Below are 22799 nucleotides of genomic sequence, written 5' to 3' on the forward strand. Positions count from 1 at the left end.
TACCATTCTATCAAATATTTCAGATTTTTTTTTTCCACTTGATAACAAAATAATTTTGTCAATTAAATAATAAAAAATGTGTAATCTCATTCTGGAATAAGTATTTGTTGGGCATTACCTTTATGCTCGTTTTTACAATTTGAAAACATGAGCACCAAGGACATCAAAATGTAGCAGTGGTGTCCCTCTGTTCCCTCACACATACACTAATTCTCCTCAAAACTGATAGCTCGCAAGTCAGCTCCACACAGCTAGAATATAAAAATAACCTTTGCTCCAAGAAATATGTGTTCCTGGTGCTGTTCCTCTGCATGAGAAGCTGTATACAGCTACATTTTGAAGTCGGAGAGGATCCCAGAGTTACGTTTATTATGATTTTAGCGTTGCCACTCTTGCTTGGGATTTTTTTTCTCTCTACAATACTCTACACTTATTGGTGTAGGAACTCAACTTTTTTGCCTGAGTAATGTTATTGCTGTTGTTTTAGTTGATTTTTTTGTAATGCTCTAGCTATTTTTTTAAATGCAAATCATCTTGGCATGAGTATATGTAAATTGCCCCGCTTAAGGACAGAATCTAGCCTTTTTAACAGGAGATTAGTGTTTTCAGCTATTTGCTCTTTGTGGCTCTCAGCCAGTTATCCGTTAATAACTTTCATATATCCCCAAAGTGACTGGATTGGTGGAAATTTCTGCCTTTTTTTTTTGTGCAAGGAAAGGTGCAGTTTCTCTGGTCTTAGTAGCAAGAAAGTATTCTAAAGTATTCTGGGTTTTTTTCTGCATGTGTTATTTCAGATGTAGCAAACTTGAAATTTTTTTTACATTCTCTTCAGTATTTCTGTAATCAGATCCACTGTCATTCTGAGATGGTCAGAAATTCCAGTTGCACTTTCTTTCCAGTGTCAACAATGTCAGACCTTCCATTTCCATAAACTGTTTCATATGAAAAAATTACTGAACAATTTCCAAAAAAACCCAACTGACCAGGGGGACACTCCTCTCTATAAAAGTTCAAAATATGTATCTCAGCATAGAAATAATATGAAACAATGGATGATTTGAAACTGTTTATTATTTTTCTTGCACCAATTTAAAACCAAACTCAAGTCCACCAAAATCAATGGATTTAAATCCATTTTGATGTGTGAGATGGAAAATAAAAATAATCTTCCAGGTAGATTTTGCTCAGTTAAAAGCAACTGTTTGACTTTTAGATTAATACATGACATTAACAGTGAGGTCATGCAGAGTGACGTGCGACAGGGCTGCAGGTGTGCAGTGTCCTGTCCCCTCTGAGTCACCTGGTGCTGGGTACTGAGAAAGAAGGGAATGAACCATTAGCTCAGTGATCAGTGTCTTGGAGGAGCTCCCTGTTCCTTAGAGCTCTTCCATTAAAACCAATTCACCTGACAACTCTTGACCTTTGCAATTTCACAAAAAAATTTTCAAGTATTTCCCTTCTCAGATAAAAAAGTGCAGTGCTTTTTACTTTAGGGTAAATCATAGGAGCAAAATATGTCCACATGATTAAAGCAGTGCACTTCAGATTTACTGCAGAATAAATTAATCACAACTATACTGTTTCTTTTCCGAACTACATTTTTACCAAACACTTGTTTGTTCACAGCCCTGAAAAAAATATTAAAATGGTGCACAAGCATGTGAAAAACTATATTTGAACAATAGTAAAGACTGATTTATGCAGACAAATAGTAAAGACTGTTTCTTGTTCAATTTTTATTCTTTTTCCATGGAAGACTTGGAGTGTGCAGTAGAGTGCATTTATTCAACATGCAGATGGCATGAAGCTGGAAGCGACAAGTATCACGCTGGAGACCAGGATGCCTCTCTGAATAGGAGTCAAACTGTTAACAGGGTTGCAAAAGAAGTCAAACCTCATGCTGAGGTGGAAGAACAACCTGTAAAATGCAGGAAGGTGTCCTTCCACTTCCCTCAGTCCTGGTAGAGACCCAGCACTGCACTTTGAGGAAGATGAGATCCAGTTGAATAAAATCTAGAAGAGAGACACAAGTGCATGAACACAGATTTGGAAAACCCTAGGATGAAAAAAACTGGGAAAGCCCAGGATGAAAAACTGAAAGGGCTGGGATTGTTTAGTCTAGGAAAAAGAAGACCAGAGGTGACATGATAACAGCCTCCAAATATGTAAAAGGCTGCTGCAAATTAAACAGCGTGGTACTGTGGTGGGTAGGATGAAATGAAAAGAATTTGCTTTTTATTAGGCTAAGCCAACTGATCTGATAAACATGGTTAAACTTGAAGGCATATAAAGGTGTATTAAGCTTGAAACAGAAGCTGTGAATAAGACCAGCTTTGCCCTGACACTACTCCTAAGGATGGCATTTTAGCACCATCTTTGCACAGCAGCAGCTTGTCCAGGCTGCAGGAGTCCTGTGTCCTTGGGCATTTTTTGAGAAGAGATTAGGCAAAAATTATTCAGCATTAACTGCTTTGAGTTAGACCAGCTTTACTAACTGTGTAAGTCTCAGTGCTATAGGTCTTTTCTGGAGACTTTGGCCCAAACCCTCAAAAAGTATGTATCCATCTATTTAGATGCCCAGGTCAAATACTTAAGCAACACTTTAAAAGCTGCTTAGATGCCACCGAATTCAGTAATCAACTACAAGTCTCTGGGTGGGCACAGGCAATTTATCCCACGGTTGTTCTTGTTGTGTCAAGCTGTGAGAGGGATCTCCCCATTGGGTCTTCTGCTTTGCTACCAGGCCCCTCCCTCATGAACAGTGAATGTATAAAACAGAGCAGATGCCCCCCAAACTTATATTTGGACTATCACCACAGACTGGCTGAGGAGTTAAGGGTCTCAGCTGTGGTTTGAAATCGTTTCAAATCTGTTTTTTTCCCCCGATTAGAGACATGAACAGGAACTTTAGTCTCTGGCACCCTAGGGTGAGCCCTCTAGTAACTGAATTAAGTAGCATCTTTCTCTGCCCAACAAATAAGCAAGCTGGTACCAAAACTAGAGGCTTCTTCACATTCTTTCAGCTGTTTGAGGAAATAATATGCACAGAAATAAGATCACATAAAGTCTATTGAAAGACATTTTAATGAAATTAGCTCAATTTGAGTCACCTCACCAGCCAATATAATAAGTTGGAGATTCTGCAGGGAGATTTATATTTTAAAAAGAGATTAAAGGAGCATTGCAATATGGTTATGCTTCTTTATGTCCATAAGAGCATGGCCTGAAGTCTACCAGGCTCCCAATGAAAGAACTGTGGCAAACTCATTGACCTATGGGGCATGGGGTCAAGCTTTTTTAAAAAAAAAATAAAAAATCTTTGCAGTTTTCTAGCATTTATGTGGAATTAATTTCACTGCTTAACAGTTTTGTATTGTCAGGTGCAATTAAAAAGCTTTTTCCCACTTATTCACCATCTTCTTTAGGAGATTAAGAGACAAATAGTCTGTCCTTGCAGTTGTACCTGAAAATAATGCCACTTAAATAAAATAAAAATACCAAGACTATATTCAGAATCAGCAGAGGAGTCACTTGGGGATCTTATTTGCTAGTTCATGATTTTAAACCACAGCTAATATACCTCACAGATTCAGGTACATTTGTTTAACTTTGTTTACTAAAATGAACATATATAAAAATGAAATACAGCCTGGATTGCAAATACATAGCAGAGTACAATGCAGTTGTAAGTAAACTCTGCATTAGAAGTTGTAATTGTCCTTAATACACAGTTTTTAAACCATTATTACATGGTTTAAAAAAGCAAATCCAAGCAATACAACAGTAACCCAGTAAGCAGTAAGATTTGCTTATTTCCCCAGCTCTTGAAGACTAGATGCTTTTACTATTGCAAGACCAATTTATGCTGATGACATTTTATCATATATTGGTTTGTTACTTGCAGCCAAATGAATAAGTTCTGTGTGAGTACAGACAATAAGAATTTTGCCAGAGAAAAGCTCCTGTATTTGACCCTGAATGTATAAGAAATTGGACTGGGGTTCTGCTTTTGCAGTTGGTTTCTATATGTAATGATGGTAGTTATGCTGTGGAATTCCTGTACTGTTCATCAAAATTTACTTGCTCTTCATCTTTTAATAGCATTTAATTTTCTGCTGCCATTACAGTAGTAAAGTGACATACATAAATTCTGACCAGATATTTAACTGCACATTTCTGTATTTTGTTGTTAAGTGCTTTTGTTCTCTTGCTTGGTCTGGTCATTAGCTGTGTCACCTGGTTTCTATTAGCTCATTTTTCCACTTGGTTAGCTAAAGAAACCTCTATATGTAATTTCTCTTGAAATAAGACATGTATGATATATTATAATATATCTTATTTTTCTTGAAATAACATAAGAATTGATCTTTGCAAGTATCTGATACAATTCTCCTGAATAATTTAAATGCCCAGTAACAGAAGCTGCTGCAACAGAAGCTGAAGAAAATAAAGCAGGATAGCTGCTTAATCCATTATCAAGCATGGAAAAAAAATTGTAATGTTAATACATATGTAAACGTGTTCAGAGGAGTTAAAAAACCCCCCATGATATCTGAGTCTGTCACCAAATTATTTTGGAAATCCTATCTTAAGTTTTATTCACAGAAAAGCTGTTTTGAATACCTGGCATCAAGTAGGATATTGCTCTGTTCTCTGAATCTTGCCATACATTTGAATTTTGGTAACAACTTCTGACTCAGCTTGGTTCTCAGCACTTTTCAGTAACTGCAAGTAACCTTGTAATCTGGTAATAATTAATCAGTGATGGGTGCTTCTGCCTTCACTTCTTCTGTTAGAACTTGGGAGAGTATTGCTTGCCCCAGGAGACTTTGCTGCTGTGTGCTGTCCGTGGCAGATCTGTCAACTGCAGAGAAACGATCCCCAGACAACTGGATAAACCAGACATTGACACTGGCAGAGCATGTGACTGGAGTTAAGGTCAGAGATTCAAAGGCTGTGGGATTGGGGCCTTAAAAGATTTATGCACAGGATTACCCTGTGCGCTGTATATCTCTGGCTTCAGGGGAGATACCTGCAAAGTTAAAGGTGTAATTCTTTGTGGAACCAGGCCCTGATAATCCTGTAAACGCATGCTAATAGGGTTTCACCAGATATACTGTCTTTTCATTCCCTCTTTCGGAAAATAAATACAGAGTTACTTAATTTGCCAGTTATATGATTAAAAGAAAGGGTTTAGACTTCATAGACTGAAGAACATTAAAATGAGCCTCAAGATCCTGCCATGCCAGAGCTGATACCCTCTATAGTTCATGTCACCATATCCTGATGCAAGTAAAAATAGATTAAAAAATTGCCCGATTCTCACTGTCAACAGTGCTACACACAGTTTTCTAAAATAAATACTGAAAGTACTAAGTTCATATCCCAAGAATTAAATCCATCTTCTCTCAAAGGACCAAAGATTATTACAGTTACACCTAAACTTCATGTTGGGGGCGCAGAAGGTTCTTCTGGTACTCCTTCTCTTCACAGAATTCAAGCACACCTTTAATCCTAAAGCTGAGTGTTGCTTTATAATTCTGCTTTACCATATACTAAGTTACTTTTCTGTATTTACAGCAAAAAGGTTTATTGTTTTAATCTGCAGCTTTACATTAAGCATTCTACAATTGCAAAGGACGTAAAACATATTTGCAGTACAGCTTGTCAAGACTATTGAAAACTTTGGTTTGGTCAGTTTTCAATGTACTTATATGTATTTTTAAAATGTGTTTCTGAAGATTAGTAACTGTGGAAGAGGAGCTAAAAGAAAGCCATTTTTTTAGGCATCTGATATAAGGAAAAACACAGTCTTCCAAGGGGTGAGCATCTAGTGCACAAACTCCACTCAGATTTACTAATGCCATTTTTTGCAGCAGTTCTCTAAAGAATCAAGAATCATAACCAAATGTTATTGCCAGAAATTTTAGATAAGTGGATGTCAAGTATTTGCCAAAATAAAATTTAAAAATACACACATGCCAATGTTGGCACTAGAAATGCTTCACACCCAGGTAAGACCAGCACAGCAAATGCTTTTCTGCCCTTATGTCAATCAGCCATTCTTCAGCAAAGCACAGATACTCCTTTACACACACACGCATACCAGTTTTAAGGAATCAGACCCCTAATCAGAAAAAAGCAAATGTTGTGGTAACAGTAACACGTGACACAACTTGCCTACGACAGTGACACAGCGGAGCTTGAAGTTCAAATACGTGCAACTTTCTATATACCTCTAAAAGTCTTCAAACAAGGATTCAGAGCAGGGTATCACCCACCTCTAAGCAAAATGGTAGTAACTTGCTCATTGGGAGTGATTTGTTTTTCAAGATCCCTATCATGATTTCTTCTGATCATTTATATGCACTTGAAAATTGACGTGTTACTATACTATCTGCTTGACAACTACACAACCTGTGGCTAAATCACTCTCATTGTATTAAATCATTCACAGCTAACCAAATAATTTCCCCATAATTAACAAAAGACTGGATAATAAAACCAGAATTAATTTTTGTTAAATGTACTGCTCTTTCCATACTCTCCCTTTAGCCTCTTCATGTCTTCTCCTTTAAGCTGTTTCTTCCTTTTCTCAGACTTTGCAGCTTGCTCCTTCCTTTCTTGATTTTCCTGCATTCAGACAGAATGACAAATAAAAAATAAATATGAAGAGTTACTGGATTAAAAGCTTGTTAAGAAACTCTCAATTTGCAATGAATACCTATTCTGAATATGCCCTATACATACTTAAAACAGTCAGCTGCTGGGGTTTGAGGGTAAATAGCAGAACAGAGCTTCCTAGTCAATCCCTTTGGATTTCTCTGTATGATGATGTTACCAGGGAATTATTTCATTAGCTTTAACTGCAAGGTTCAACTATGGACTGAAATGCATTCTTCTTAATTAGTCCCTTTGTCCACAAAACAGAACCTGAGTTTAACTTAATTAACATTCTGGAGATTTATCCCATAGCAACCTTGATTTTTTTATTGTTTCTATTCAGGGATTTCTGCTAGAAGTTTCAAGAACTCAACTGTGTTCAATAGTAACTCACAGTTTCTCTTCAGGCACCCATTACACTTGCCAGCTGTATTTCTGTGCTGGTGTTCAGTGGCAGAGTCCAAACTGGATGTCTGTTGGTACCAGTCACACAACTGCCAGGATGGCATCAATCCTATGGGGATTTAGGCAGAAAGGCAGCACTCTGGCTCCCACAGAGCTGCTGGTGCTGGGGTGGTGTGATTAAAAAGAAATTGAGAAAGAAATTGAACAATTACTCCTAGTAAAGGAAGACCTGTACTCAATGGAGGAATATTTCTGGGTTTTGATAAGTAGCACAGTTGTAGGAGAGGGCAGCTCTGATCAACTGCGATAACTGTAGCAGAACATCAAGATGACAAAAACAATTTTCTTAAAAGCTTATGCAGTCCTTGTTCCAGAGCTGCAAGCATCATCAGAACATTGCCATCACCACCTGGAAGCTTGCCTGCTTTTGATTCCAGCCAGTCAGTAGCTGACATACATATTGTAGGTAGATCAGTAGTTATTGTGCTGGCTGTCATAGAGATTTGTGATGTTGAGAGGAGGGTGCTGCTGTGTCATATTACAAAATTTAATAATGCCCAGGAAGATGTTGACGTTTTGGTGCAGATAAGGCCAGTTTCTTGATGAAACATGTCTAGTCTCTTTTGCATAGAGTTTGACAGCAGAAAAGACATTTTCCCATTATAGTGACAGATTTGGTTAATTGCTATCCATCATCTGCCACTATTTCCATAAGATGGGCTGAAGAAGTCCCAGGAAACATGCACAAGTTTCTTAGAGCCTTTCTAAAAAGTAAAAGCCTAGGATACTTTGGTCCAAAGAAATTTCCAGACAAATAAAGAAAACTTGTGAACGTAATAGAGTTAGTTCCTCTGAAATACAAGAGCATTATAGGCTCAAAGTTATGGGGACCTTCACTGGATGCCTGAAAAAGGAGAGAAAAATGCTGTACTCTTGACAGAGAAAGTAAAGGATTTATTTGCCCTGAATTGAGGGTGCTTTGGAAAGAATGAGGTACAGGTGGTGAAGTCTTACAGAGGGGCTAAAAGCCTTTCATCACTGTATGCCTCCTACATTTTTGCCTGATAAATTACTGCTGTGTCTTAGCATATTGTTTTTGAGATATTATAGCTGTTGGGAGACTTGCAGATCTGCGAGTCTCAGGAGAATGTTGCTATGTAACTTGCCACAAGAAATAAAGGAGGTTTATTCAGAGATACATTTTCCTGCTACTTGAGCAGCACACATTGTACTGAGGCACATTACGAATAAATTCATGGATTGAGCAAGGAAGAAATTTATGGATTGAGCAAGCCTGAACTTAATTTTTCAGAGTAATAAAATAAAATTTAAAAAAGGTTATACATAACAATTCAACACAAACGCACTGTTAACAGAGTTTCTTTAACACAAGAAAGCCCAACAAAGTAAAGTGGTAGCAAGGCAGAGGAATGAATGTTCACAATCCCTTCTCCATCTCCTGGATTACTGAAGGCAGTTGTATGGATGACATTAAATGAAAGAGGGGTGTCACATTGGATTTACACTTTGTGGGACATTAGATTGTTGCTTGATCTTTGAATTAAAAGATGCTCCATGACAACTGTTTATCCCCACGCTATCTAAAACACATCCTGTTCCAACACCATATGCACCCTACTGAGGAGCAGCTGCTCCAGCTCTGTTATCCTAGGGAAACACTCAGAGGAACTATCCCTGCGCAGAGTTGTCTGTACAGCCTCTGTCACCAACTGAGTACTTCCTAGAGCATGAAGTCTAGACAGTGTCTTCGTGGGGAGCTCCCCTCTTTGAACAGCTGCAAGAGCTAAGGGAAATCAGATGTTTCTCCCAATCCCCTGTAATCGCACGGAGTTTCTTTCCCCCACAATTTTATAGCTCAATTCTCAGTGTATCTCCAAGTCGGTCTTTTTATCTTTGAGCTGGGGAGCTATTTTATTCCTGTCTCCTTCCTCCTTCCATCTGCTTCTGTTATTTTTTGAGAATTGGTAGAAGAGTCATCAGCCTTGGGTAACGAACCAGCTCCTTTTTTACAGTGTCAGCTTTGGGGATCATTTATCTGTTTGATTTTTTTTTTTTTAATTTTTTTTTACACTGCCAAGTAGATGGAAAGGAAGAGGACAGATTCTTATCATAGCAGTTTCAGTTGGGTAGCTCAGTTTTTATTACCTGGGGGATAAGAGACCAGAAAGAACCTTCAGGGATGGAGAAGGATTTTGTTTAAACAAAGAAATAACAAACCCAGAAATCTCTCTAGGTAAGCCTAGAAGCCATGAAGGATCACTATTTATCAAAATTATTTCCCTTCTTATTTGATGTGAGAATGGAAAGATAGCATTAACGATTTTGGTAATGCTAAGAGACATGCTTTACACAGAAGACTCATCTCAAAATAAAAGTTACACCTTAGCCTTAAAGCATACATCAAATGGCACTAAAAAGAGATGATACATGTGGCTGACTCTAGTGTAAAAATCAAAATCACAGAATAATAGAATACTTTAAAAATTAAAACCTTCACTTTTCAGCATGTTGCTGTTTCAAGCACAGGCAGTATCTTTACTACAGCTATAGGGAGAAAGCAAGGCAGGAAAGGAGAGGAGGTTACATTACAGGTCTGCAATGGAGGTAACAGATGCATAGAACGTGGCTAACAGCTGTGGTAACTTTGAAGTGAGGTGCTGCTGAGAAGTGGAACCAAAACAGGATGAAATGGAGTTTACATGTTGGGTAGGTAAAAAAAAAGCTTCCTTCTAGTTGCTCCAACCTGTCTGTGAACTATCAGCACCTGAAAAAGTAGTTTAAATCTTCTTCAGCTGTACTAGGACACTACATAACCTTTATTGGGATTGTTTCTTAAAAGAATTGCAGTTGCTGGATTTACCCTTCACAGAAATTTTCTACTGTAGCTCTCCACAGATGCTGAGCCATGATGTTCTTGACTGTCTTAATTCTTTCCTTCCTGCCTAGTTTTAGGAACTCTGAGTCAAGTGTATTTCCAAAGGATCCACGGTTCGTAGGGTTTATTTTGCAGACTGTTTATGGTGCTATCACATTGTGTTGGAGCCTGGGTAGCTGTATTGTTTGCAAAACAGAAGTAGAATGCCTCACAGAGAAACAGGTAGTGGGGACATTACAGGATATAGTTTTCATCTTCCTCTTCTAACACTTCCTCAGAAGTTTTCATCTGAAATGATGATCTGCCCTAAAGCATTCCTTCACCTGCTCCTGCCTTGACATTGCTCAGCACAGTTGTCCATATTCTTGCAGTACATCTTTTATGTTGATGATTCCCTCTATAGAAGGCAAATCCAGTCTAGGGCTATGCTGGAGTCAGCAGAGAAGTGGGTGATTGTTGCTGTTAAAATATATAAAGGTGAAGCCACTGTCACCTGTCATTAAGAAAACCCCAGAGGAAGCACATGAGTTCAGGTGTGAAGTATGCAGTAGGAGATGTGAAATGGAGGCTTACAAATTGGAAGGTGCTCTAGGCAACTTTTATGGTTAAGTTGCTGTTTCTTACTCCATACTGCAAGGAGTAAAGCCTTATAAACTAATAAAGTGCCAAATATAATCTCTTGGGAGATTCATAGTTTTGTGGGGGACACAAAACATACTGTTTTGAACTAACTAGTACAATGAAATACCTACATGTAAACATATCTTCCAATTAGGCTTTGCCTTTTTCCTATTGGCAAAGCCAATAAAGCGTGTCAGGGCGCTCATTCTTTCCCACACCACTAAGCTCCTATTGCATTGAGACCTGACTAATAATTTTACAGTGGGAACAACAACTTGGAGGGTTCTTAGTTCTTCATAGAAAAAAAAATAAAACGCATTTTATATTGGCCCACATGCTCATTTCTTGCTGCAGGTTGCAAGTAAATAAACAGTTATTTTAATTTACTCCTGCAGCCATTGTTTATATAGCCCAGCTTGGAGTAGGAAAAAAATAAACTCTTGCTTGCTTAAAAAAAATAAAGTTCTCAATCTGTTTCTAAACAGTGACAAATGCAAACCACCTGTAAAACCTTGAGGAAGAGCTCTCTGAAGGTTTTCATTGTGTTAAATACATCTTCCAAAGACAATTTTTTTCGGTCTTCACAAAGATAATCAGCAAGTTCTTCCTTCTTCTTTTCAATGGTGGCAAACTCCTTCTGCAGGTCCTTTAAAGCATCGAGACCGCCCTGAGACACAGTTTGCAACAGAATTTGTGCATGTTAAGGAGTCGCATATTCTGCGCTGCCCATAAGACTCAAACCAGTTAACACAGAGCAGTCAGTTTTTAAAAGACTGATAATTAAGATTGGTTCAGAATGTTTTCTCATAGATTGAAGCATCTGCATTTCTTTTGGCCCAAAGCAGCCCATTGTATGTTGCCACTTTCATCATACAACCATGGGGAAATTTGGTGCAACCTGGAATGACTGATCAAGGGAGATACAGCACCAGGATTTCTACCTTTTAGCTCTAGTTAAATGACTCTGTTTTGAGAACATGAAAAGCTAGGATGTTTGGAAATATGTGCAAAAAAAAAAAAAACAAAAAACCCAAACAAAAAAAAAAGTTTGTTGCAAATCTGTTCACCTTTCCCCCCCCCAAAGAACAGTGAGGCAAAACATGTTTCTATACTGCATTGTGTGCATTTTTAGTTGCGTCCTACATTTCATTTTTAGGGCCTTCCTTTCTTGTGCCCACACACAAAGCTGACTGGTCCTCAGCTGTTTCTTTATCATGATACCACATTACAGAAGTGGAGGAAAATCTGGCATGCTCCTTCCACCCGGGTGCAGGGGGAGTGTAGTTATGACCTCTTTCCCACAGAGCTTTATGTCCATTTTCAACCTGAATTACAGTGCCTTTGAGAAGAGATTTAAAGTGTTTAGGAAGAAGGATGGGAAGTGTGTCACACCCACATTACCTACTTGAACAGATTTTGCATGCTGTATTTTTAAATCATCTGTCGACAAAAATAAACGCTTCTCTATTTCCAGCAGTTTCTTCAAATTGGCACCTGCCTCAGCCTGCATAACATCAAAGTGGATTCTGAAAGGTCCACAAAAGGGACAGTAACATTGGAGGGGTGAATCTTCTGTTTTCATTAAGTTAAAAGATTATGATAAACAGTATAATCTCTGGAAATTGATGTAGAATTAATTGTCCAACCCGCACCCTGCTTTTGCAAGTAGTTCTCTATATAAATCCTTTTCTATGTGCTCAAACCCTCATCTAAGAAAGAATCTGTGCTTTTGCCCTTACTACCTCCAAGAACAGACTGTGGAAGAACCTCACTGTTCTAGTATGCAAAAAACTCCTCCAAAATTTCCAGCCTATTTTCAGTTGTAGGCAGCACAAGCTCACCTCCCTTGTGCCAATACTATCCTTACTTAGCTGGGTCTTTTCCCTCCTTGCCTTTTCTCCCTTATCTATTTATAGTCCAAAATTGTATCTCTTCTCAAGTTCATTTAGCTCACTTGGAGACACAAACACATTACAGTGCTGAACCAACATGGGTCTTCCATGGGTCTGACCTATTCTTGTGCCAGACAAAGAATACTGAATCAGCAAAACCTGATGTGATGTTTCATGGTGTATCCAGGTGTGAGCAGCATTAGATGAGTCTCTTGCAGGATTTGCATTGTAAACAGTTCTCCACAGGTTGATTAGTAAATAATTTTTTAAGTTTGAGAGTTTGACTAAACTAAAGGGCAATTACTTTATAAAAAAAGAGCATGTTTATATCATTTAGTTTCAGGTAACAAAAGTTTTTCTATTATGACACATCCCCAAAAGAAATTTATGTTTCAAAATAACATCCAACTTAAATTCTGCACAGATAACTCACAAAAGCCTTAATATTTTCTGTTGCATTACTGAATAAAAATACTTTTAAAAAATTATTTAGCAGCTACTTAACAAATAGCAATCCATCTCCAAATGTAAAAGTTACCCCTGCTTCTTGTTACAAGGAAATGTACAACACTGCAAGGTTCCTATGAATTCATAACAGGAATAAAAAATGTTAATCCTGGTGCTATAAATGTGGGTTCTGATTAGTGTAATTTAACATATCTCCATGGGATTCTTCTAAGCTAAACAGAAAGAGCTGGTGTTAGACTCATGAGGGTTTCAGGCACATGGGAGAAAGTCTGCAAAACCCAGATTTTTTCTTTCTACCCACATATATTAGAAACTTGTGCTGGTACTCAATTCCTGAGGTCCCCCAATTGCCAGTAAATCACCCCAATCATTCCCTCCTTATGCTAGCTCCACACATGTACCTCCCGATGGGCTTGCACATGAATAACTGAGAAATTTCAGGGAAGATATGTTTGTATTGCAATATATGGAAGAAGAATCCGGTCCTTGAAAATGAGAGAGTTCACTATTTACACAGTTTTACTTCTAAGGTAGCACCAGGGCATCCAAAAGAAAAATCACACTAAGCTCCACGTAAAAAGTCTTAACCAGGTTAATTTATAAATCTTAACAACGTTTGATGTTAGAAGGGAATCTCTCTCCCCCACAGCAGAGAAGTCCTGCGACCTTATTACACCACCATAAAATGACTCAGCTCCTTGTTGGCTTAAAAGAGGTTGGCAATTCATACATGACAGAAACAAACAATAATGTCCTACCCTGCTGCCTTGGAAACAAAGTCAAGATCTCTGGGAAGCTGCAGCAGGTCTGTGTGGTTTTTTTCAATCTCCTAAAGTTGAAGTGAAAAATGGTTACCTTGCACAGTCAGTCAAAGAGTATGAAAGTTTTTCAAATTGACAACATCAGGACTAAAAAATGAGCACTTCAGTTTTCATTCTTATAAGCATAGGGGTAAATTCAGGCTCATTCATTCTTTTTCTCATGTTGGTACCCATAGGGAGTTAAAAAGAAAGCAAAAGGCTCTTTTAACTGCTCAGGCTTACATCCCATGTCCTGTCACAGTGTACAAGCTGACCTGAGACTTTGTCTTCATACCTCTAAAATTAATTTAATTTGACAGATGTGTTTGGGAGACATCAACACAAGAGAGCAGTTGGAGAAGAAGAGAAAGAACACAGCATGCAGACATGTTAAGCAAACTCGAGAAAGAAAACCTAGTGTTAACTCTCTAAACATTACTGCGTATGAATTTGGTCCTGTCTGCACAAAAAGCAGTGGAAAAGTTTTCATCATGTTTTAGGGACCAAAGCTCACCCTCCGGATGCCTATGGTGGTGTGCTACTGAGGTCAAAGCCCCTTAGTTTCTGGGGAATTAATATTTGAGAATAATGCACGCAGGAATAATTTCACAGTTTTGTTGTACCTCCAAAATGTGGTGAAGCAGAGTAATGGGGCTTCGGTTTGCTTTTGTTTCTGTTAGTCTGAGCAAGGCACTAATTCTAAAGCCTCCAGCATCTCCAGTGTGATGCCCCTAGAAGATACAGAAAAAAGTTCCTTCCTTTGGTTTCCAAGTCTTGCATTTGTACTTTCTGTTATCTTAAGAAGTACAGCAATTAAAGAAATTGGTTTACTTACATAGTTCAGAAAGTTTCCAACTTTAAGAATCAATTGGCAGAAAACTGGCAGTCGGTGACTGGTAAGAAGTGCTGAAGAATAAAAAGAGAGACATTTTCAATAAATTAAATTAAATGATCTGAAATAGGATTTGCCCTAGGTTTGACAGTGGGGATAACAAAATTCTCATCCAAGATTATGTCAGGCCATTGTTATGGATTTGGAAATGTACCAATACAGAAATAAATCAGCTGAATGGAAGTGGAATGAGTAAGTTTCTGTTGTGCTCTCTTCTTTACAAATAGATGGAAAACTAGTTTCCCCATCAATTTTGGTGTATAGATGTGTCATCCCTGCAGCCACTTAGGAGGGAGAACTGCCTATGGGAAAGTGTATAAACTTGTCGAAGTCTATAGCCCCCATTTCTACCACTTATTATTCTAGGTTAAGAAAAGCAAAGGGTTTTTTGCTCGTTATCATTATTAGGGAGAGTGATAACCAGAAGCTGTGCGTTTTAGCAGGAGAATCTGGGGTAAGAATAAAGTTTTTGGCAGAACTAGAACAGAAACACTGACCCATGCAACGAGATGGAGAGGGGATGGGGACGACAGGGTGGAACTGCAGAGAACTGTTGATTGCAACACAATAAAGAGTAACTATAGCACTGACACTGGACAGCCAGGTATAGCCAAGTTTTATGTGCAAATGTAAACAAAAGTCCTGCAGTTTAACTGTTCAACAGGAGGTCAGTGACTCTCTAAAATTATTGAACTGAAGCTAGAATCCAAGAGCAGCTTCAAGAAAGAGCTGACTTAAAACTAAAACCAAGGTAGTTTTGTGTGGAGGGGGTTCCTGAAACACTTGCAAATATCATCTGGGATGTCTGTTTTGGAAGCCAAACCAGATTCTGGTATGGCACTGGCCTGCTCCACCACAGAGTTGAGCTGGACTGCAACCAGTGTGCACTAGAGGAAAAACTGGAACTGATTCATTGTTATGGGCAAAAATCTCCACTGCACACAAAAATTTAACCTACAGTCAAACAGAATCTGGCATTGACATAAAGGAAATTCCCTTCTTCTCTGCAGAACCACTGACAGGAGAGAGGTTTGTATTTTTCATGTTAATGGAAGCTCCACTTCAGACCAGGACAGCACAAATTGCAATTCTGCAGAATGAATTCAAGAAGCAGGAATCTGCAGAATCATTTTGATGTTCACTACATATTCATCAATCAGAATGTTAATTTTAATTAGGTTATAGCATATGCTACCACTGATGTTATTCAAGTAAAAGAGAGGCTTCCTATTACTGAGCCTGGGCACAGACACAGCACTGATGTACTTACTTTCACAGGCTGTCCTGATGGCTTGTGCTTTTGGCCACAGACACTCCAGCAGAATTTTTGTTTCTTCACAAATCAGCATACATTCAATCCGCAACTGGTAGCTGAAAGAGATCAGTTGAAAAAACCCAACAAACACCACAAAACCAAAAAACACAGCCCTGATTAATTGACTTGTGTTCAGCAAGAGAACGACCCATTTTAGGCAAAGCACAGTACCAGCAATGTTATGTTCTCTTTAATGCTCTGACATGAGAACCGGATTATAAATAAATCAAACACTTGAATATTTCCAAAGTTGTCCTAGAAACAATTATCATCTCCTCTTTCAGAAAGCAATGTTGCACTGACATCTGGCAGTGACTTCTTTGCATAATGAGGCCATAATTTTTTACAATTCCTAGGCAGCACTAGCCAAGATTTTTGTTCTTCCTTTTAACTTCCCAAACAGAAATGCAAAATATTTTTGCAGTGATGACCTTTAATGATATTTATGCCTCAAATGGGTTAATGTTGTGGAAGAGCCATGAAAACATTTTCTAAAATACTTTTAGAGCTAGCTGTAAGTTTGAGAAAAATGAAAAGTCACATTTTTACTATGACATTTTCAAAAAAGTGTCTCTGGCTGTGGCATGGCAATTGATCAGATTTATGGAGGGCTGTTGCTATGAATTACGACATATCACCATGTTTTTATGAACAGCATAAAGATTTCCCTGTGTGCACCTCATCTGACTTGGTAAAAATAAGGGAGGTAGTAAAAACACAGACACTGCTGTGATTCACCTATGGGTTTGTGGGTTCTCTTTGGTAGACTGGAATCTCTAAACCAGGGGTGGAGCAAACCAGCAGCCTGGTGGCAGGATTCAGTCTGCAGCTTCATGCCATACAGATAGTTGCTGTACAACAGTCAAGAGTTTTCTCAAACCAAGGTTAACTTAACTGTATTTTGCTAAAGGTACCTGAAAGCTTCTTTGGCCTTTGGGATGGAAAAGTTTCTCAAACCAGCTCTACAAATAGCAGTCAGATGATTTATCCTGAAGACTGAATATCAGGAACATCCCTCTAGCTCAGAAAACAGAGACCTTAATTCTTATGGACAAATCTTATAAGAACCACACTCATAGGTTGAAGATAAGGAAAATTTTGCTTACCTAGGAACTTCCAAGAGAAGGAGATAAAACTGATCTGCATTTGCTAACTCTGATTTTTCTTCTTTGCAAGACTTCAGGCTATTTATCTAATGGGGAATAAAACAGTAAAATAAACATACAAATATTTCTGGTGCCCATTGCTTCTTAGAGGCATGAAACTTGCTTTTCTGAACTTGCTGTGTGCACAGGCAATGGCAGCAAGGCAGATGAACAATAAATTACATACTTGAACTGGTTTGCAAGGGTGAACATGTTGGTTTTGTTTTGAGGGGAAGGTCATCTGCATCTGTACAGGATGAATCCGTGATCCATAGGCAGGGATTCAGCAAGGAATAGTGCATAGAAGTCCAGCAACCCCTTTAAAAAGATGGGTCCTTTCTCCTTCTCCTCATTGAAACCTGCTCTGAAAGGCTCTTTATTCACCTAAGTCCATAAATGCTAATGTACTTCATCTGTCTAATTAAAATAATAAGAATAGAGAGCAGCAGTTGGTCTACACCTGTGTTGAGTCTGCCAGGGCACTGTTGCCTGAGCTCTGTGTGCAGAGGCCAGACTGCTGCTGGGGCAGACCTCTCACTGCTCTACCTTGGAAGGTCACTGACTGAGATGGTGCAGGAGGGTGTGGGATCCAGTCATAGCTTCTTGCTTTAGCAGTGCAAGTGTGTCAAGCTGAGCACAAAACACACTGAACTCCATCAGAATAACACACTTATTAGATACCTCATGGTCTTCAGGCAGCAGTTTAAGTAGCTGCTTCAGTATCTCAGCATCCAGTCTGGATCTATCCCCTTTCTGAATCATGTCAGCAATCTCTTCATTGGAACTGTAGGAAAGAGAGAAGTGCTGTGGAGCAACAGCATAAGGAGGAGTAACATGACAAACAGAAGAGACCCCAATCTCTCAGCTTGCACTGCAGGAATAAATGAAGTAATTCTTGCTATACTTACCTCCCATTATGTTTTGGATCTTAGAAGTACAGTGGAGATATGAAAAAGCAAAGGATTTTTTTAAGCCTAAAGCAATATTCCTTATCATTTATATGTGCTTTCTGGGCTCTGTTCATCCTTACACAACAAACCCTGAAGGCTCTCCTTTTACTGTGGGTGTCCAGTGTCACTGAGAAGAGATTTACTTTTGAATTCCTCCATTGCTTGCAGCAAAGCCAAGGCTAAAACCGATGGCTCTCCTCCTGCTGAGAAGTATTTATAAAGATCCCAGAAGGTTTTACCCAAAATCCTTGCCTGAACTTTGTCAGACAACGTGTCTTTGAAGTGAGTCCAGAGTGCTCTGGTTTGGGCTGTGGAGAGCTGGGCTCCCTGCAGCCACCAGTGCTCTGAGAGACAGCACTGGCTGCAGAGCAGCCTCATCCCTCACCAGTGCAAGCAGGGCTCAAATCTTTGATCCCACGGTCACTAGATGCTCTCAGGAGAGCTTAACCACTGCCCAGGGAATCATGTGGAGAGAGGAAATAGCAACTGCATTAGGCTATGCACAGCTCTTCCCCACTGAGAAGAAGTTTGCAATGGAAAACAAATAAAATAAAAAAAATCCCTCTGACTAATTCTAATTTATTCTTAACTCAAAGGAACTTGTAGGCTGAGTTTCTTTTTGAAGCCCTTGTACCATGGGCCATTGCACAATGGGCAGGGAGAGAGCAGAACATCCATTTTCATCCTGCAGTAGTTTCAGGGATTCTAAGGGTAAAATTATTTTGCCAAAAACTAGTACTTATTCCTTTCTTTTGTTTTTTCCCCTCCCTGGGAGGATTGTGTCTTGGTAAATTTCCATTTGTTTAATTACAGAAACTGTTTCCCATTTACAGAAAAACTGCAAATAAAAACTATACATGATTTTGGATCTGAATTCCTGGAGATACCTCTTTAAAATCAATTAAGTAACTTGAAACTTACAATCAGAAATCTTCACTAAACGGCTGCTGCCAGCACTTGATATTTATGTCAATAATACCAAAGAAAAATATGTTTCCACATGATTTTACTGTTTTTTATGAATGTTGTCTCTTTAGGAATTAGTGGTCCATTTTAGGTTTAATATCAGTTTAAGACATGATATTGTCTGGAAAAAGACTGTCACATCTCATTAGTTTTAAAAAAAAAAGCAAAATAAAAGTTGTCTCCTTGCTAAAGATGGTGATTGTAAAGTATTTCTGCTAAATTTATTTCATGTAATGTCTGAATAAACACATAAACACAACAAATAAGTAAATCAGATGGTATTCTCCAAATCTTACCACTTAAATTGCTTCAGAAATATACTCAGAAGGAGGCTTTTCTTTGGACCTATATATGTGATCTGTGAAAACAAAAAAAAAAGTCAGATAGAAATACATTTACCTTGATTTTCATAGAAATTTTAAAGCTTTTTTGTTTGTTGGGTGAGATTAATTCTTCTCTGGTAATAACATTATCAACAATCTTCACTGATCAAACTCAAAGCAATTTACAACAGTACAGGTCATTAGATCTATTTAAGAAAGAGAAAGATGCAAAGGCATAGAGAAGGGAATTGATTTGTCTAGAATATTCTAATTTGTAAGAATTAATAGCTGAAATTCCCATGTTCTCCCTCTCAGATGAAGACCTGTCCCTCAGCAGAGCAACTTCAACATGTTTAATTCTCAACCTCTTCTGTTTTTGTTTTTTTTTAAGTAATCTTAAGCAATACATAATCAAAATATTTCAAACTTTCTTATTACAAATGATGGAAAACAATTAACAGTGAATAAGCTTTTAACTTCCACGAATTTCTCAAAAATTCTACAAAAAGTGAGCAGTCCAAGTACCTCTTTTGTTTTCTTTATTTTTGGCCCCATTTTCTCCTTAGGTGCTGTTGGTGGGACAGAGAAAAGTAGCTCCAAGCTTGCGTAGTCAGGCTCTACAAGCTCTGTGCTGCTGTTTGGCATCACAGCCCACATGGAGTGGCTTTCTGGAAGAGAATAACACTTCAAGGTGGACCAGAGAGGTAAAGGAACACTTTCAAGGCAGTATGATTTGTGGAAGGGAAAACACTTTAGAGGATGAATGAAATACGATGCTTATTAGTCCTGGACAAATGTTAATTATTTAAGAGTGGCAGCTCCCACAGATAGCATCCCAAAGGTTTGAAGGCTAATTAAACCTGGAAAACTGCCACCACATTCAATTCACTGAACTGAAGGCAGTGGATGAATGTAATGGGCAGCTCCAAATTAATTTTGCTATTGCTGACTGGCTACACATGGTAGAATTGTGGTACCAAACCAGGGGATGTTGCATCCAATTAGGTAAATGTCTCTCTTTACAAGAGATAAAGACTCCCAAGCCCAGTAGTATTACCAGAATCATCAGGAGCCATCTGAATAACACATGACACTTCAAAACATGAACTTGCCTACAACACTGGAATCTTTAACAAAGGATCTCGCCTCCTTTTTCTTTAGGAGAGATTGGAGCTGTGGCACTGAAGATGTTGGAGCTGAATATGAGTTTGTACCTCTGCCCAAGAAAGCAGAGTGTAACTCAAACTGTTTTTTCACATATTTTATCATAGCAGCAAGTTCTTACCCCGCCCCCCCTGGTGTCCCCCTTTCTTGGTGCTAAACCCAATGGAGAACAACTATGGGATCAGTATTGTGTGAACTGAGTATTAAAAGCTGCAGCATAAATGGAGACATGTTCACAGTCTTCTTGCTGAAGGTTGAACAGGACTTGCAAAACCCTTGGCAGACCACATGCTAACCACAGACCTTAGTGTTGCTCTGTGTGGAGGAAAAAGCCCACACAAATCACATAACCATAGTCAGTATGAAATGAGGCTGGAGGCTACATCCTACCCTGAGGGTACATGTTCCTCAGCCCTATTGACAAGAGTTTTCAGCCTTGGGTCTTGGCTGATACATCTTCTGGCTGTGCAAGGAAAAAAACCAAAAAAAAAGTAAAAGCTTCAGCTGAGGAGACACTCACCGGTGATGTCCCAGGAGCTCATTAGGAAGAACCACAGAGCATGACTGTTGAACAGACCTTTCCACTCAATACACACAGAGATTTTGCAAACCTTAAGTAGCACAGACTCACAACATCACTTTAACAAGTAACAAATAGAGACTGAGAGGTTAAGAGAAGATAATTTTAGCAGCCACAGACCCTCAATTCAGTGCTTTTCCCAAACTACTATTTCCTCCTCCATTTATTGTCAAAGGCCTGGCTTTTCACCTTTATTTGTGATTACTAATTTTTTGTAGGATTGAGAGCAAGCAATGGGATCACCTGTGTGACCTGACTGACTAAGCCAAGGCCTAGCCCCCCAAGACAAGCATTTTTGTTTGGATGCAAAGTAAATTAACCCATCAGCCCAGTGTTACAAACAAGCACGTACGTCTCACCACGTCAGAGGGGAGCTTCTGCCAGTGAAACACCTTCATCTTCAGTGTTGGTGTCTTCTTAGGGTGGGGCTGCCTCCCATATCCACAAGTAAGATGATTGCACAAGGGATTACTGCATGACTGGGGAGGTGGGAGTGATGAGGTCTTTATGCCAGGGATGGGAAGGGGTGGAGGAGGCACCTTATGCCCAGGGGGTATGGGTGGGGGGGCTGGCAGCGGTGGTAGCAGAGCTGGCATGGCAGACTGTCCTTGAGAGGATGAGGAAGCACCTTGCTGGGAAGGTGATGTGTTCCCTGGAGATTGATGCAGCTTCCCAGAAAGGCCAGTTGTTGGAGAAAGGCTCAGATCTGTACTGGGGTTCTCCTCTTCCAAATCCATGTCAACTTGAATGCATTTGTTCACCTTTTGAACAGATCTTTTGGACACTGTTTTGTGGCGATTTGGGCACTGCACTTTTGATAGCAGGTTCTCCGTGGCTTGTCCTGGTCCCATTTTCCTGCTCTACAAAACAGTGAGGAGATGCATGGGTTAGCAAAGTTCCCCACAACTACTGGCTACTGCTAACTCCCATAGAGAAACAGAAATAACAGGGACCTTTCCATTAAGGTAAATGGCAGAAACATTTCTAACAAGTGACATTTCATGGTGGCTTCAGCTGTGTGCTGGCCACAAGGCTCCTTTTTGACTTCTCTTGATCCTTCTACCTTCTTGCTGCGACACATAAAGAAAGGAGGAGCAAACACTATCAGCATTGTAAGTCTCTACCTGGTTGCTCTTTTCGCCCTGTCGCTCAGCCATTCTGTAGGATTTTTCTTTAAGGGGTGAATGGAAGTCTCCTATGGAAGTTACTACAGTTGGTCTATACAGGGAACCTCCTGGACAGCAGGGACACAGTCACTTGTTCCTGAGAAGCCACGTTATCACAACTTACCTTGAGTGCAGAAGGGTGGGGATTTTGAGAGAAACTCTCAAATAGCCTAATAAATTAAACAAGCTACAGCTGAGGAGGACTCAGGCTGAGCTGCTTAGGGATCTGTGAAATGACACAGGGAAACAACTGATATTATAATGAATAAGATAGTCTTACTTTACTCTTTAACCAAATTTTCATACTCAACAAATATTTATGTTTGTCCTCAGACTATACAGTTTCTCTTGGAGACTTTTGCAAAAGACTATGCAGAAGTCACCATCTTGTACCTGTGCCCAGTTTTAAACATAGAAGTGGACCTACCAAAGTCAGCAGAGGTACTTGCTGTCCTAGAACTTGGTTTTGTTTGCTTGACTGAGTGAACCTTTCTTTTGCAAACACTTGTATCTCTTGTGGATGAACAGCGTCCTGGGAAACTGAATCTCAGCA

The 22799-nt window shown here is 39.1% G+C and overlaps 1 protein-coding gene across 1 annotated transcript; it reads right to left on the reverse strand.

Moving 5' to 3' along the window:
• Positions 1 to 6510: 6510 nt before the first annotated feature.
• On the reverse strand, positions 6511 to 21931 carry LOC114818725 (inverted formin-2-like). The gene is made up of 12 exons (XM_029085817.1): positions 21433 to 21931; positions 19862 to 20004; positions 19310 to 19371; positions 17779 to 17881; positions 17059 to 17144; positions 15908 to 16008; positions 14581 to 14651; positions 14369 to 14476; positions 13704 to 13774; positions 11991 to 12111; positions 11088 to 11252; positions 6511 to 6633 (listed from the first exon to the last, which is right to left on the reverse strand). Exons 1-12 carry the CDS (start codon positions 21929 to 21931, stop codon positions 6511 to 6513), a joined length of 1653 nt encoding a protein of 550 aa, XP_028941650.1.
• Positions 21932 to 22799: the final 868 nt, after the last annotated feature.

The sequence above is a fragment of the Antrostomus carolinensis genome, unplaced genomic scaffold (assembly GCF_000700745.2).
Source record: "Antrostomus carolinensis isolate BGI_N321 unplaced genomic scaffold, ASM70074v2 scaffold32507, whole genome shotgun sequence".
Lineage (NCBI taxonomy): Eukaryota > Metazoa > Chordata > Aves > Caprimulgiformes > Caprimulgidae > Antrostomus > Antrostomus carolinensis.